The sequence below is a fragment of the Corvus hawaiiensis genome, chromosome 36 (assembly GCF_020740725.1).
Source record: "Corvus hawaiiensis isolate bCorHaw1 chromosome 36, bCorHaw1.pri.cur, whole genome shotgun sequence".
In the NCBI taxonomy this organism is placed as follows: Eukaryota; Metazoa; Chordata; class Aves; order Passeriformes; family Corvidae; genus Corvus; species Corvus hawaiiensis.
The window spans coordinates 670426-684204 of record NC_063248.1 but is presented as its reverse complement, the minus strand read 5'-3'; the positions used below and the strand labels follow the sequence as shown (position 1 = coordinate 684204).

General features: G+C 48.5%; 1 protein-coding gene across 1 annotated transcript in view; it reads right to left on the bottom strand.

Annotated features, from left to right (window-relative positions):
* Positions 1 to 13779, bottom strand: part of AAK1 (AP2 associated kinase 1) — a 65424-nt gene that overhangs the window by 27627 nt on the left and 24018 nt on the right. The window contains exons 3-7 of the mRNA XM_048290201.1: positions 12758 to 12876; positions 10632 to 10740; positions 8233 to 8375; positions 3059 to 3180; positions 1589 to 1670 (exon numbers count right to left, since the gene is read on the bottom strand). Coding sequence (XP_048146158.1) covers positions 1589 to 1670; positions 3059 to 3180; positions 8233 to 8375; positions 10632 to 10740; positions 12758 to 12876 — 575 coding nt within the window. The remainder of the gene's footprint in view (positions 1 to 1588; positions 1671 to 3058; positions 3181 to 8232; positions 8376 to 10631; positions 10741 to 12757; positions 12877 to 13779) is intronic.

The following is a 13779-nucleotide window of genomic DNA, read 5'->3' as shown; positions in this document are numbered from 1 at the left end:
GACCCTTCGTGCCATCGAACAGGCAGAGCCCTTCTGCCACACGCTGGGAGGAAAGAGCAAAGGAACAGCACAAATAAATGGCAACCATCATCGTTAATACATCCATTCTCACAAAGAGAAACCCAAACTGTTTCTAAGATTAAGTTCAAACAACCTTTCAACTGCTATAAATAAATGCCAGGGAAGTACAGCTCATTCTGCAGGCTGCCAGGTTCTACCACCCTTGCCTCTACTGCCACGCTGCTTTTGGCAGCAAGAACCACCACCTATTGCAAAAGAAAACAGTTTTTGCACAAAGGACTAATTATGAAACACTGCCCCGATCTCAGAGGGGGGAGCAGGAAACATTTCCTAATCCTAAGAAACTCATCAGCAGCTCATCCCTTTTGTCACAGGGTTTCACAATGAAATTGCACTCTGGTTTAAAATAACCTTGATAAGATTTAAGAGAAAGGGAGGTTGCCAGCAGGACAAGCACTGGAACAGGCCTGGAAGCTGAGGCCCCACTTTGCTCACCACCACACACTGCTCCAAGTGTCACTGGAACAGAATTCCTGCCACGCCAGGAAGAGCAGAGCCTTTGGATCTCCCCCTTTCCACACTATCACAGGAAGGAGTGCAAATCCTGGTTCTCCTCTGGCTGCCTTTGAGGCCCTGTCCTTTCCCACTGTCACAGCTCCACTCCCCTCTGCACTCCCTCCAGGCCAGCAACCCTGCACAGTGCAGGGCTGATCCTACAGACCCCAGTGAAACCCGCTCCCACAGGAGCTGCTGCTTCCCCGGGGCCAGCCAAGCTCGCTGAGGACACGAGACTCTCTCAGCAGATGTCACACCAGCAATTCTCCCTCTTGTAGATGCAGAACTATTGGAGATACATCAAAACTCTCTTTTTCTGCTTCTGCCATGTTACTTCCTAGCTCAGGGCTCCAAAAAACACAAAACAAGCTCCCAATTAGCATTTTAAACGCTTTTAAACACGTGCTGCATTGCCAGTGCACTCCGAACAGCACAGACTCTTTCGCACCTCTGTCCCACCCAGAGGAGCCTTTCCCCCTTGATCAGGTTAGCCAGGCCTGGATTCCATCACAGCTGGATTTTGTTCTCACCACGAAGAGCATAGCAGGATTGCCCTGATCATCAGAAACAGTGCAGAAGTTTGGCCTTTGGCCAATTTGACAACTCAGCCCTGTGTTACACAGGATCAGCACACTGCTGCTGCTGGGGGCAGGGCCATTTTCTCAGGTTTCTACCCAATTCTGACCAGAACTTTGATTTCACACACTAACTAAGCCCAGGCACAATGAGCCACAATATCCTGAATTTTCTGGTTTAACTCTTTAAGATATGAAATCACATTTTCCTTCTTCAGCCCTGGAGTTTCATCTATCTCTAAATGCAAACCACACAGGAGGAGTACACACTTCTTCTCCACCAGCCTCCCTGCTCAGCAGGAACTCATCAGACATCATCAGAGGAGCTCTTCATTCAGAAACTGTCCAGGCTCTTAGAAAACGAGGGCAGCCCCGTCTCCCTGCCATGGCAATGGCAGCAGCCTGGCTGGAGGATGCCCAGTGGTTCCCATACGTACCCATATGTCTGCTTTTGTAGTGATGAGTTTGCCACTGTATAGGTTGACCATCTCTGGTGCTCTGTAGGATAACGTCGTGTACCTGCAGGGGAAGGTGGATCAGGGAGTTCAAAAGGGGTGTATCAGGTATGTCATATTCCCAAATAATTCAAAATGCACTCTTTCCCTATTCATTTTAGGGAAAGGGATGCTAAAGATATCTGTCGGAAAAATCTTCTAACAGCATCACCCGCTACACACCTCAAACAATAAAACATCCCTCAAACTGCCCTGGGAAGCCAAAATAGTAATCACAGTACTTTCTAAAGCACAGAATTCACCACAAAACTGTACAGTCATTTTAAGAACCAGAACAGAAACATTCAAGGATTCAAAGCATTAACAAGGTCAGTAATCAAATGTCCTCTGCAGTGCCCTCACTGCAGGGCTGTGGCCAACTGTATTACAGAGACTGTAACTGGATATGTGGCTCCTAAAAAGCAGATTTCCACTCCTGCTCAGAGCCACTGTAAGCAAGGGAAGGGTCCCTGTGTGCCTCAAACTACAGCCTCACCCTAACAACAACCAGAAAAGCTGGAAACTGCTCCACAGATTAGGAGGCTCTTCTGACAAGATTTCCTATCAGCAGGTCTGTCATTTCTGCCTGCTGCTTACCCTGACCACAGGAGAGCTTTGCCAAAGGCAAAGGTTTTGTAGGCTTAAGTGTACAAATAGGGCATTCCAAGGGGACTGCAAAGCCGGACTAGGAGCACTCTGAAAACCCCAGTCAAACAAATCTAGGAAATCCAGGCAGGTATAGCTGAATCACAACAAGGAGAGGCATCTGTACACATTTCTAACTAGCCAGAAAGTTGTTATTAACAGGAGTGGCAAGTTTGCAGCAGTGATGTTAAAACTAAAGCAAGGCCAAGGCCCTGGGGTGTGCTCCACGCCTGACCCAGGCCACCGAACTGCAGGTGAACCCCCCTTCCCAAAAAGCACCAAGGGGCACCAGAGATGCTGCCACGGCAGCTGGCAGTGCATGGGGCAGGAGGAGGAGCTGGGTTAAACCCCCCCAGGACTGGACACTTCCCATGCAGAGCGGGGATCAGCCCCAGCCAGGGCCCGGATCCGCGGGGAGCGGGAGCTCAGGGCGGATGGGACTGTGCCATCCCTGTCTGGAGCTCAGAGAAGCCAAGACAGATGAAGGACAGAGACAGCCCGACCCTGCACAGGACAGAACAGGTCACTGCCTCGCCGAGGTGGGGCTGCTTCTCTGCATTAATCTCACTCTTCCAGGTCCAAAGCAATTACATCAAGCTCAATTTATTGTTTCACCTTCCCCCGGGCACTCATTCACCTGCAGCAGACACTGCCATGCAGCACAGCCAATCTGCTGCAACAAGCTGAGCAAAATTAATCCCAGCACAAGAAAAATTACCCTTCACATATACAAACTGCAGCTGAGTGTAAAAGGCAAAGCACACTTACTTCTTGATCTCCTCCTCGACCGCATTCACCCCTTCTGTCTGAGGGTTCTGGAATTTGTTAGTAGCACTTCCAAAGTCACACAGGACGTAGTGGCCACGGTCATGCAGCAGGATGTTTTCAACCTGGGAGCATCACAGACAGACACAGAACCACTCAGACAAAAAAAATATTCAGGGTTTGGTTCTTTTTTCAGATGAGTCAAGGTTTTAAGTGCCTGAAGACATATCAGACACATCTGACACTAAAGCCTAATGTGACAGCAAAGAAAACAGGCATCAAAACTCTGTCACATCTCCTAAAATAGAAGTCAAATCATGGAAGCACAGTTGTAACACTGCCTTCCATCCTGCCACCCCTCCCTTCTCCTCCTGCAAGCACATTTCTCTGCCTTCTGTAAGACGTCAGGACAAGAACTGTGTCCCAGTGCCTTTGGAGCTCAACCTTCCTGAGCTACTGTGCCCCTGGTCTGGCATCTGAACTGGGGACAGGAAATCCAAGCTGTCCCACCTTTACCAAGGGCTGTAACTCCTCACTGTCTGTGGGGCAGAGGGGAGGCAAACAAATAACACACACACTTCCATACTTTAGGAAATTAAAACACATCTCCAGGTCTTTGCCTGCATTTTACCTGTCCCTGAGGGTCTCACTCAAAACAAACCTCAGCTCATGCTCACTCTTATTTGCTTGTTCTCAGAGTCTGCAGTCCCTAAACAGGGGCTGTAGCAGCAGAGGCTCCCCCAGACTGCTGAGAAGACCCCTTTCTTTCAAATATTATTTGGTACCTTGAATCGGGCAACAGAAACAAATGCTGAAACAAACACCTGGGACAGCTGAAACAAAGAGAAGCAGCAGAAACCTTCTCCTCAACAGTCACAACTGTGCATTAACAAAAAATCTACCTTGCACCCAACCTAAGAAAATTGCCTGTTTCAACACTGACTTAAAAAGTGTAAAACCCTGTGTTCAGATCTTTGCTTTGGCAGAGCATCCCTTGTTCCAACTCCTCATCTGTGCAGCAGCATTAACAGCATGTTCTCTCGAGGGAACACACAATTCTTCATGTCTTTATCTTCAATCAGTGTCAAACGCTCAGATGCAACAACGAGATCAAACATACTGCTCATACAGTTCAAAATAAAAAAAATCACCACATAAGTGTTTGCTAACAGAACCCTTTGGAAGCAGAGCTCCCCATCGAGGATGGTCTTTACAAGAAGGAAAGAAAAAGAAGGAGTCAGCATTTTAAGCACCAGAAAATGCAGCCGAATTAGAGCAGCTGAGGGGGAGAATGCTGGCTTGAAACCAAGGGTTAAACATCCCCCCTTCCCCCTCTGCCATCCATCTGCTTTGAATAAAGCACTGCACACAGATGTTCTTCCCCAGCAGATCAACACTGGCAGTGTTATTCCCTGCTCCCTGCAAATACTCCTCCAGCATTTCCCCAAGAGTCCTCCCACGTTATCTGGCTGAGAAGTCTGAGGTGATTTTTCACTGAAACACCCTGTAAGGTTTGTTAAACATCAGCACAGGACTATCCAACAACCAGGTTTGAGCAGCAAATGCCAGGAGAAGGAAAAAATAAACACAGCAAAAGAATTACTACTACCCACTGCCAGGCCAGAGAAAAGTGTCTTTAAAAGGAGTATGGAGGTGTCTTCTGGTCAAACACTCAGAAAGCTGCACTCCAGCTGCCAGCACGGCTGAGCACTGGTAACTCTGGCTGCAGCCTTTGACACACCCAGCACGGTCAGATTTAGACCCCAAACAAAAGACCTGAAAGGAGATGATCAGTTGTCTGAAGTTTTGCTGGTTACAGAGTGTAGTTAGCGTCAGTCTTTCCAAAATAAATGCTGCTTTGCTAGAACAGAACCAAAGTAATAAAAACCACTGCAGAGTAATAAAAATCACTGTGCTGGGCAGGGATGAGGACAGAGGTTTTCTTTAGCTGACAGATTCAATACCTGTGACCCTCTCCTGAGAGCAACGCCTTCAAGACCAGTGTTCCTGAGCTCAGGTAGTGATCTGGGAGGGATGTGTGACCAGGGCACACCTCCTGGCTGCTTTGCAGCACTGCCAGGTCTCTTCAGAGATGTTTCCACTTCCCTTTCTCCCCTGGCACCGCTCGCTGTTCACCTTTGAAAGCCGATGCAGTGTTTGATGGCACAGAGTGAGATCCACGCGGCGCTGACTGATTTTGGCACAGGCACACTCCTGCCATGGCCAGCACGAGGGTGTACCATGAGCGAGGGGACTGAACAATTTCACACATCACACTCGACAGATCCCTCCTAACAAATTCAAGGCTCGTTGGTGGCGTCAGGGCAAGACTTGGCATTGCAAAGAGAGATGGAAGGCAGTGAGATGACAACAGCACAGTGGGACTGTCTGATCACAGCAGGGCTACACTGTGAGGGCTCCTGCTGGAATAAAAGCAGGAGAAACTACATCCTCATCCTGAGAGGACAACTTCTGGGCAATGCAGAAAGTAGGGAAAGGAAGGAAGAGGTTTGGATCAACAGCATCCTCTGGGTTGACTGACACAGTTTTTGGGTGTGTTCTGCTGTGTGTCTGCTACAGAAAAAATCATCCTCTCGTCTGCCATCCAGTCACCTGCTCCTGCAACCAGGTGGGTTCAGACCAGCAGAAGCACCACGCACAGAAATGGGAGACCTCTCCCTGCAGAAATCAAAGCTGGTCCTAAGACCGTGCTTTGAACAACACGAGCTATGGGATGTGAGACTGGAAAGACAAGGTTCAACATGGAACAAACCATGCAAACAACTGCCACCAGGTGTGGGGTAGTTGTGTAAATGTTAGCATCAGCCCTAGGCAGATTTTTCCCTCCCTAAAGCCTGCTCCTCTGGGGTCTGACAGGTTTAGTTCTTATATAGATCCCAACTTAGCAGCAGAGACTTCCCAACCACATGGTAACAGACTGCCATAAGGTTTGGCCATTTGTTCTCTGCTGTGAAAAGGCCCAGCCCAAAGATACAGGAATTGTTCTTATTCAGAGAGGAGCAAAAAAACAAACTCCCCAGGGACTGCCCTGCAGCAGCAATGGCCTTTGAACCCTGAGGGTGAGGAAAATACCTGCAAGAACAAGCACAGGCAACCACTCAAAGCAGACCTACTGCCAGCAGGCTGCCTCTGCCTCACAGGGTCCAGGCTGGGGCAGAGGCAGCGCACAAGGGCCTTCCTCGTTTTTAGGAAAAAGCAGCATCAATATACACCTGGTTTGTGGCAACCAAAGCACACGAAACGAAACATCACAGCCTGTACTGCACAGCAGGCAGTGACATAGCACCTGAATCAACCACCAGCCCAGGAGGGGTCACCTGAACACACCCAGGGGTGACACAGGATCTGTTTGTGGTCCTTATTCGCAGTGCCACGTCCCCTTCTGCCTACAGACATGCTGGGTAAAGGTGCTGCTGTCCCCAGCTGCTGGCCACTTCCCACCAGCTGGGGACTGTGCCAACAGGAGGCTGTTCTGCTTCAGGCAAAGCCTCTGGGTTAATTCAAAATCAGAGCCAGAGGCCACTGAAACTCCTCTCCAGCTGCACTTGTCTGAAAGGGCTGAAAGCTCATTCACAGCCTCCCTTCTGCTGGCAGAGCTCTCTGGGCAGGAACCTCCAGCACCAGAGCAACATCAAAGAGCTGGAAGGCAAAAAAGGCCTCCAAGCCCCAGGCAGCTGCCTGCAAAGTCAACATCTGCCCCCTCTTCAGCAGGGTTACAGTCACCCCAAGAAAACACCTACACATGTCCCTTCTCACACCCAGAACTTGTACAAAACTTCTCTGGCCCTTAATCTCTCCTGGCTTTGCAACTCCCCCTCGACAATATTACATTTTAACACAAAGTCAAAATACATATAAATATTAATTCTGTGTTAGTACTTAGACCCCCAGAGGTCGCCATGACAGAAACAATACACTACTCAAGCAGAAAACTTCTCCAACTTCTCCAAAGAGCCAACTCTGACTCTGGGCACAGCTTACCAAGAGTCAGGCCTTGCAAAACCTCCCCTGACCTAAGCAGGCCAACAGTGGGCTGGACACCAGCTGCAACCCAGGGCAGAAAGTAACACTCCAGATCAACTCACTAATCCAGCACAGACGTCCCAGATTTATTCCCCTGCAACACACTGAGTTCATTCTTTATCAGACCCCACAGCGATTCACCAAAAAGGTAAGGGCAGGGGTTAATATCAGCTGGGGAGGCTCCTGTTCCTCATCCTCTCACCCCAGTTTTCCTGACTTATACAAACTCCTGCAAACTGCCCACGGACTTCACAGCTTTAAATCCAGGACTCAGACTGGTAAGAAATCACCCATTTCCCCCAGAAAGAGACACAAGAGTTGTTTCTGTATCCAAACCAACTGAGCAGTGGCATCACTGTCATTTCAAACATGCCAGAGCACACCAAACCCTGAGGATTTTTTCCCTGCTCTACCTTGCTCTCCTTGGTACACGTGGCATCTTCAGTCCCTGTAAAACAATGGCCAGTGGCACAAACAAACATCTGTGAGGGCTCTGAAAATAGAACCTGCCCCACAAAGCACATCTGAATTTCAAATGCACACAGCAGCCTCCTTGGCTGAATGTTTCATTCCGGCACTTTACGAGCTCGTGGAGAGCAAAGGGAACATCTTTTTGTTTGCTTGATTACAGGCGTGGGATTTTTCCCAAGCCATCCCTGCTGGCCCAGCTCTGTTCCCAACTAAGCACACAGAGTTTTACAACACACTTTCATGGTCAGAGCTCCAGAGGCCACTTCCAAAAGCTCCTAAGGATTCCTGCCCCAAGGCCAACACTTCTCGAGGGCTCCTTTTAATCTGGGTCCAGGAAACAACATCACAGCACACTTTTTGTGAGCTACCTTCAATAAGCAGTGCTTCAGGTCACTGTGAATAATTCATCAGGTACATTCTGGCACGTGTGCAAGCCAGAATTATTCACAAACATTTGTGTTTAAGTAGATCTATAGATGGCAAACATATGGTAAGCAGCACTGAGAGGCTCATTTCTTTTTTTATCTTCCAGCAGAGAGGTGTGTTTATGCCCGCTTTCCCTCACTACTAGCAAGGGAAGCACAGCACTGGGGCGTGGGCAGCTGGCAGACACAGCGAGGAGGATGCAGCCTCACTACTGCACCCCTGGAGCCAGAGCTCACCTTCAGATCCCTGTGGATGATGGGAGTCTTGCACTGGTGCAGCCTGGCCACGGCCTCGCAGGTGTCGCAGAAGATCTGCAGGACCTCGCTCTCGGTGAAGCCGGTCTGCAGGCGCTGGTTCATCAGGTTCACCACCTGCCCCCCTGGCAGGGACAGAATCACAGCAGGGACAGTGAGCTCTGGCCATCCCAAACCCCAGCACACACAGAGTGAGCTCTGGCCATCCCAAACCCCAGCACACACAGAGTGAGCTCTGGCCATCCCAAACCCCAGCACACACAGAGTGAGCTCTGGCCATCCCAAACCCCAGCACACACAGAGTGAGCTCTGGCCATCTCAAACCCCAGCACACACAGAGTGAGCTCTGGCCTCCCCAAACCCAGTCCCCCCACCATCCCTGGTCCTGGGCTGCTCCTCAAACTGGGGCTCCACAGTCAGCGCACGAAGAGTTCAAAATAAATTCGCAACAAACCTTCCCAGGAGGCTGTTTACGATGTGATCACTCAGTTTGTTTCATTCCCCTGCATCCCAGGGGTTTGCAGAATCTGTGGGCAGGTGTTACAGCTCACCTGGGCTCTGAGCAAACCTTCACACCAGCTCCCACAGCCCACCTTGCCCTGGCTGTGTCAGCACTCAAGTCATTCTAACTAAGCCATGTAATTTTCTGGTTTTTTTCTTCCAAATAGGACTTATTATTCCTCTAGTCAGACAGAAAAGGCTGAATTTGGGGCACCCACAGTCCACAGATTAGTCTGCCACATGTAAGCAAGAGGAGGGAGGAAGGGAGACACTCAGAAAACCCACACATGAAGTGGCTTGGCTAAAGCTGTTGACTGGCAAAGAAATTCAGAATCCATCTGTAACAAGGGAAACTCTGCAAAAACAAAAGCAAGTTTTCATGAACAAGCCCTGAATTTGTCTCAGCTTTGAGGTTGTGTTGCTGTCAAGGCCTTTCCCAAACAATCCAGAGGTTCTTTTCTCCTCTAAACACCCTAGACAGACAGAGAAAAACTCCTTTCTGAAGCTCTGGTGAAGCAGTACTGTATCATTCCACATCACAAGTGCTGGAAAACTTTCATGGTAGGAAAGAAAAGCTCAGTTTAATGAATACTACAGCTGTGAACATTTTACACTCAAAATGAATGCAGTTCTGCACACAAAGACACTGATTTGGTTTGGAAACTGCTGGCCACAAAAGGAAAGTAACAAGGGAAAATCAGCGTGTAACAACCATTGCAGTGGGAATGCTGCAGACAGCGGCCGGCGTGTGCTCAGCACAGCATCTGGCAAGAGCCACGTGAGAAATGCCACCCTGCAGCTCTCCTCCTTTCAGATGGAAGGAAAACGCCTTAGAAAGATGGATTTTACTTCATTGGCCCAAAATTTGGGTACTGCAGCTGGGGGGGTGCATGTGAACAACTCAGGTTTGTACCTCCTCCACAGCGGGCTCTGCACATGGAGCTGAGCAGGGACATAGCAGCGCTGCCAGGCCTAGAGCTTACAACAGGTCTTGTCATGTTTAGGTTTAAGCTTAAAGAGAGCTTATGAAGTGATTCCTTCAGCAAAACTACACACAAAGTTCTTCCTTTCACCAGCAAACAAACCCAGTGCAAGGCAGTCAAGATTCCTGCATCAAAGCAAAGCAGCAAAGAGGACACAGCAGAGCAGAAACCTGCACTGGGCACATTTACACACATCTACATGTCCTTGCTACATTTGACCCCAAAGCCAGACAGGCCCAAAAATACCGATTTCCATCAGCTGCCACCATCCAAACCAGCCACAGGCTCCTGAAGTCACCTGGCCAAAACATTACTTTTGCTGAACACTCTTCCTGCAAGAGGCATTTGAGCCCAGCACATGCGTCATGTTCCAAACACCACATCCCAGCCACAAAGATCAAAGCTTTGGGACAGCTAGAAGAGCCTGTCTGGCTACAGACAGCCAAGCAGAAAGGTCAGAGGTAAGAGGAATGCCTCTTGGATTCCCATTATCCATTTCATGCTTCTTCCAGAATAATCCTAAGCCAGGCTGTGGATCAAAGCTTGCAATGAGACTAAAGTGAAGAAAAATTACATTCCTGGCAGTTTTAGAGGAGCCACTTCTTGTGTGGACCATTCTACAAACAGCAAGATGTATCTTAGGGTCCTCCTTCACAACAGAGGGGATCCAGGACCATCCTGGGCAGCAGCCAAGATGGTACCAATCCCATTAGCAGAGTCAACACAGTCTCACGGGTCATCCACTTCTCCACCCCCAGTCCTGGCTTTGCTTAGCTCAGAACAGCTTCCTGGCAGCTGAGGAACAGCTCTTCTTTCGAAAGGAAGATGATGTGCAAGTTCCCTGTAAGCACAGAGGGACAAACCCCCCCATGACCAACACGCCAGGCTCCCACTCACCCCGGCAGAAGTCCATGAGGATCAGCACTTCCCACACGTCCCCGCTACTGACGGAGTTGATACTGGAGTCGATGTACCCCACAATGTTCTTGTGGCCAGACAGATCTCGCTGCAAGACAGACAAAGTCACACCATGGAGCAGCCACGTAGAGCGAGCAGCGTTTTCACCTGGCTCCTCCACACCGCACAAGCTTCTGTCACTTGGGATTAATCGTCCTGCAGAGCTCGAGCAAACCTCAGGTCTGTCCCTACCTGTTTTCCTTCCAGAAGGATCTGAGACAAACAGCAGAGGAACAGCCAACCTGACGAACTAACTTAACTTGCTCAGGACTGGTCCAGATTTTGGCACATTCCCTGAGGTGGCCCAGGCCAGGCCCTGGGAGCTGCTGGGAGCTACACGAGGGGAGAACAGGGCAATGGTGGTGGTGGCGGCCACGCAGGACTTGTTGGCCTTACTTGCCTCATCTCCTTCCAACTCTTCTGCTGACAAAACATATCTCAAATCTTCACATGCTCAAAAAAACCCACTAAAACAACAAAATAAACTTTAACCTTGCTTTTAGAAGTGCTTTAAGTAACTCAACGGATTAAAGCCCAAGTTCTCACATCAACAACTTACCACAGAATCGCAGACTGGCTTGGCTTGGAAGGGACCCTAGAGATCATCAAGTTCCAAGCCTCTGCCATGGAGACACATGCTAAACTGCAGGGAAAAATTGCTTCTTTGGGACTGCCAGCTTCACACACGCTCCCAGCTGTGACAGCCAGCCCAGTCTGATGCTCAGCTTCACCAGTAAAGAAATCAAGGTTCTGCTGTAACACCGTGGGGCTGCAAAAACTGCAGTTAAGTGTAAAATAATTCCTTCTTGCAGAAAGGCTGGGAAAGAAGTAAACATTTCCTTTTAGGGATGCACTGGTTCTTCAGGACACAGACAAGTGCCTGGGATAAGATCCAGCCCAGGAGCAAGCAGCCCTGTCAGGTGAGAAGGACCCTCCTCACTCTCACTTTCCAAAGATGTGAAGACAAGAGAAAGCAGCAAGTGAAACCCAAGTAAACAAGCTTTGTGAGCACAGCTAAACCTTTGATGTGAGATCTAATCTCACCTTTTCCCACATAGCTACAGGGATGCCAAACCAAGCCCAAAGCTTCCTTGCACTATCACAAACTACTGCAGTTCACTTTAAAGGTATTAATCTAATTAAAAGCTACTTCAAAAATTACACCCAGAATTGCTACAGGTAGGAGTTTCTGATATGAAGATCATCTACCCCAAACCTGTACCTCGTGCGGTAAATTCACAAAAGGAGGATTTTGTATTTCCTTCCCCACCTCTAAACGCTCATCAGCATCTTGGAATACAACTTCAAAAGTGGCACCTCCCATGTTTACCATGCTGCAAACAAGATTAGGCAAATCTATTTGGATCATCTCCGTTTTGTCTTTGTTTACAGAAGCTAAGTTTAAAACAGCTATTAAAAATAGCTATCCCATCATATAAATCCTTGTGCCCAATAATCTAGAGAAACATCCCAGAGCTTATTACAAATACTTTACATTTCAAAAGGCCTGGCAGCAACTACCCCACAAATACTGTTTTAATCTACCAACCTCACTGATGCAGAGATAACCTTCATCCTGACCCAAAGGATTAGAAGATGTTGTGATATAGATTTATCTCAGGATGGAGGTGTGCCATTCATGCACTGATTTCAGTTCAGAGATATCAGAATCATCAGCCTCTTCTGATCAAGTTTAAAAGGCTGAAGACTTGGGCTCTCAACTGAAAATTGACAGACTCTGAATTCCAACACCCCCAGCCATGCTCACCCCTTCAGCCCTTCCTTTGCTCATTAAACCATGCAGTTCACCCCTCATTTTCCTGAAATTCCCTGGGTTTTTTTTCAGGTACCAGGTTTTCCTTGTCCACTGGAACTATTTACTTTTGAAACAGTTCAGTACTAGATTTTCACAACTCCAGGGGTTAGGTCTTTCCACACAAAAGCCATTTTTGCTAGGAAAATGCAGTTTGTGACCTGATGCCAGAGTTCACAAGCAGAAGGTGACCAGGCTCCCACCCCACTGCATTCCAGTCTTCCAGGGGCCCCAGCACAGAGCAGTCACTCACCATGATCTGGATCTCTCTCTTGCAGACCTGCAGGTCGTACTCGTTATTGACGTACATCCTTTTCAGGGCACACTTCACCCCATTGCTCGTCCTCACCAGGAACACGATTGCAAAGCCACCTATGGAAGACACAAAATCACCTGTTCATTAACAAGAAACCTCTTGCTCTTTGCTCCCAACCCTGTCCCTGCCAGGGGAGCACAGCAGGAAGAGGGAGGGCACTGAGCAGCTCCCACCACTCCATGGTGGGAATGCTCCTTCCCGTGCTCATGTCCAGAGCTTCCAGCTCTGCCTGGATCTCTAGGAACTAAAAAGGATCCAAGGGGGTAATCTTCAACTAATGGCAGTGAAGTTAACACTTAACATCTCCATAAAACAAGCAATTACACCAGTCCCTGGTCCTGCCAGACAGTCCCTCATTGCTCCGTTAATTCCCGTTATGAAGAAGAAAGCTGAAGGACAGCAATGCTGCCTTGGACAGAAATCAGAGCTACACATCACACACTGAACCACCAAAGGCCTAAACTTAAAAGGCTCTGCAACTTTGAAGCATCTAAGTTACATTACAAAGCTGATTTGTGCAAGAAGCAGAAGAAACATCTCCCACATGCGGTTTGATGTTAATGCTTTTAAATCGGGACAGAAGAACAAGGGGAAAAACCCACAATTCTGTGGTCATTGCTATTAGTAAAGTCAGGACTCCCAGGATAAATTACTTGTTTCAGATGAAAGCCTTTCATCTCTGTCAGCTCTCCATCCAAATACAAAGGTTTACATTTGTAGTCCTGGCAGAAATAGGAAGCTGATGGAGGATGGAGGGATAGAGGCATCAAAAGCTTCACACCTGGCTCCGGAGATCAGAATGAATTTGGGCCGAGTGGCACAGATCCAAGTAGCCAGAAGTGCTGCACACTGGTAAAAAGGGAGGCACAATGACACTGCTGATGCCACAACCCAACAGCACTTCATCTGTTCTCCGGCACCTTACACTGCACCAAATACTTCTTTTATGTTCAAGGACT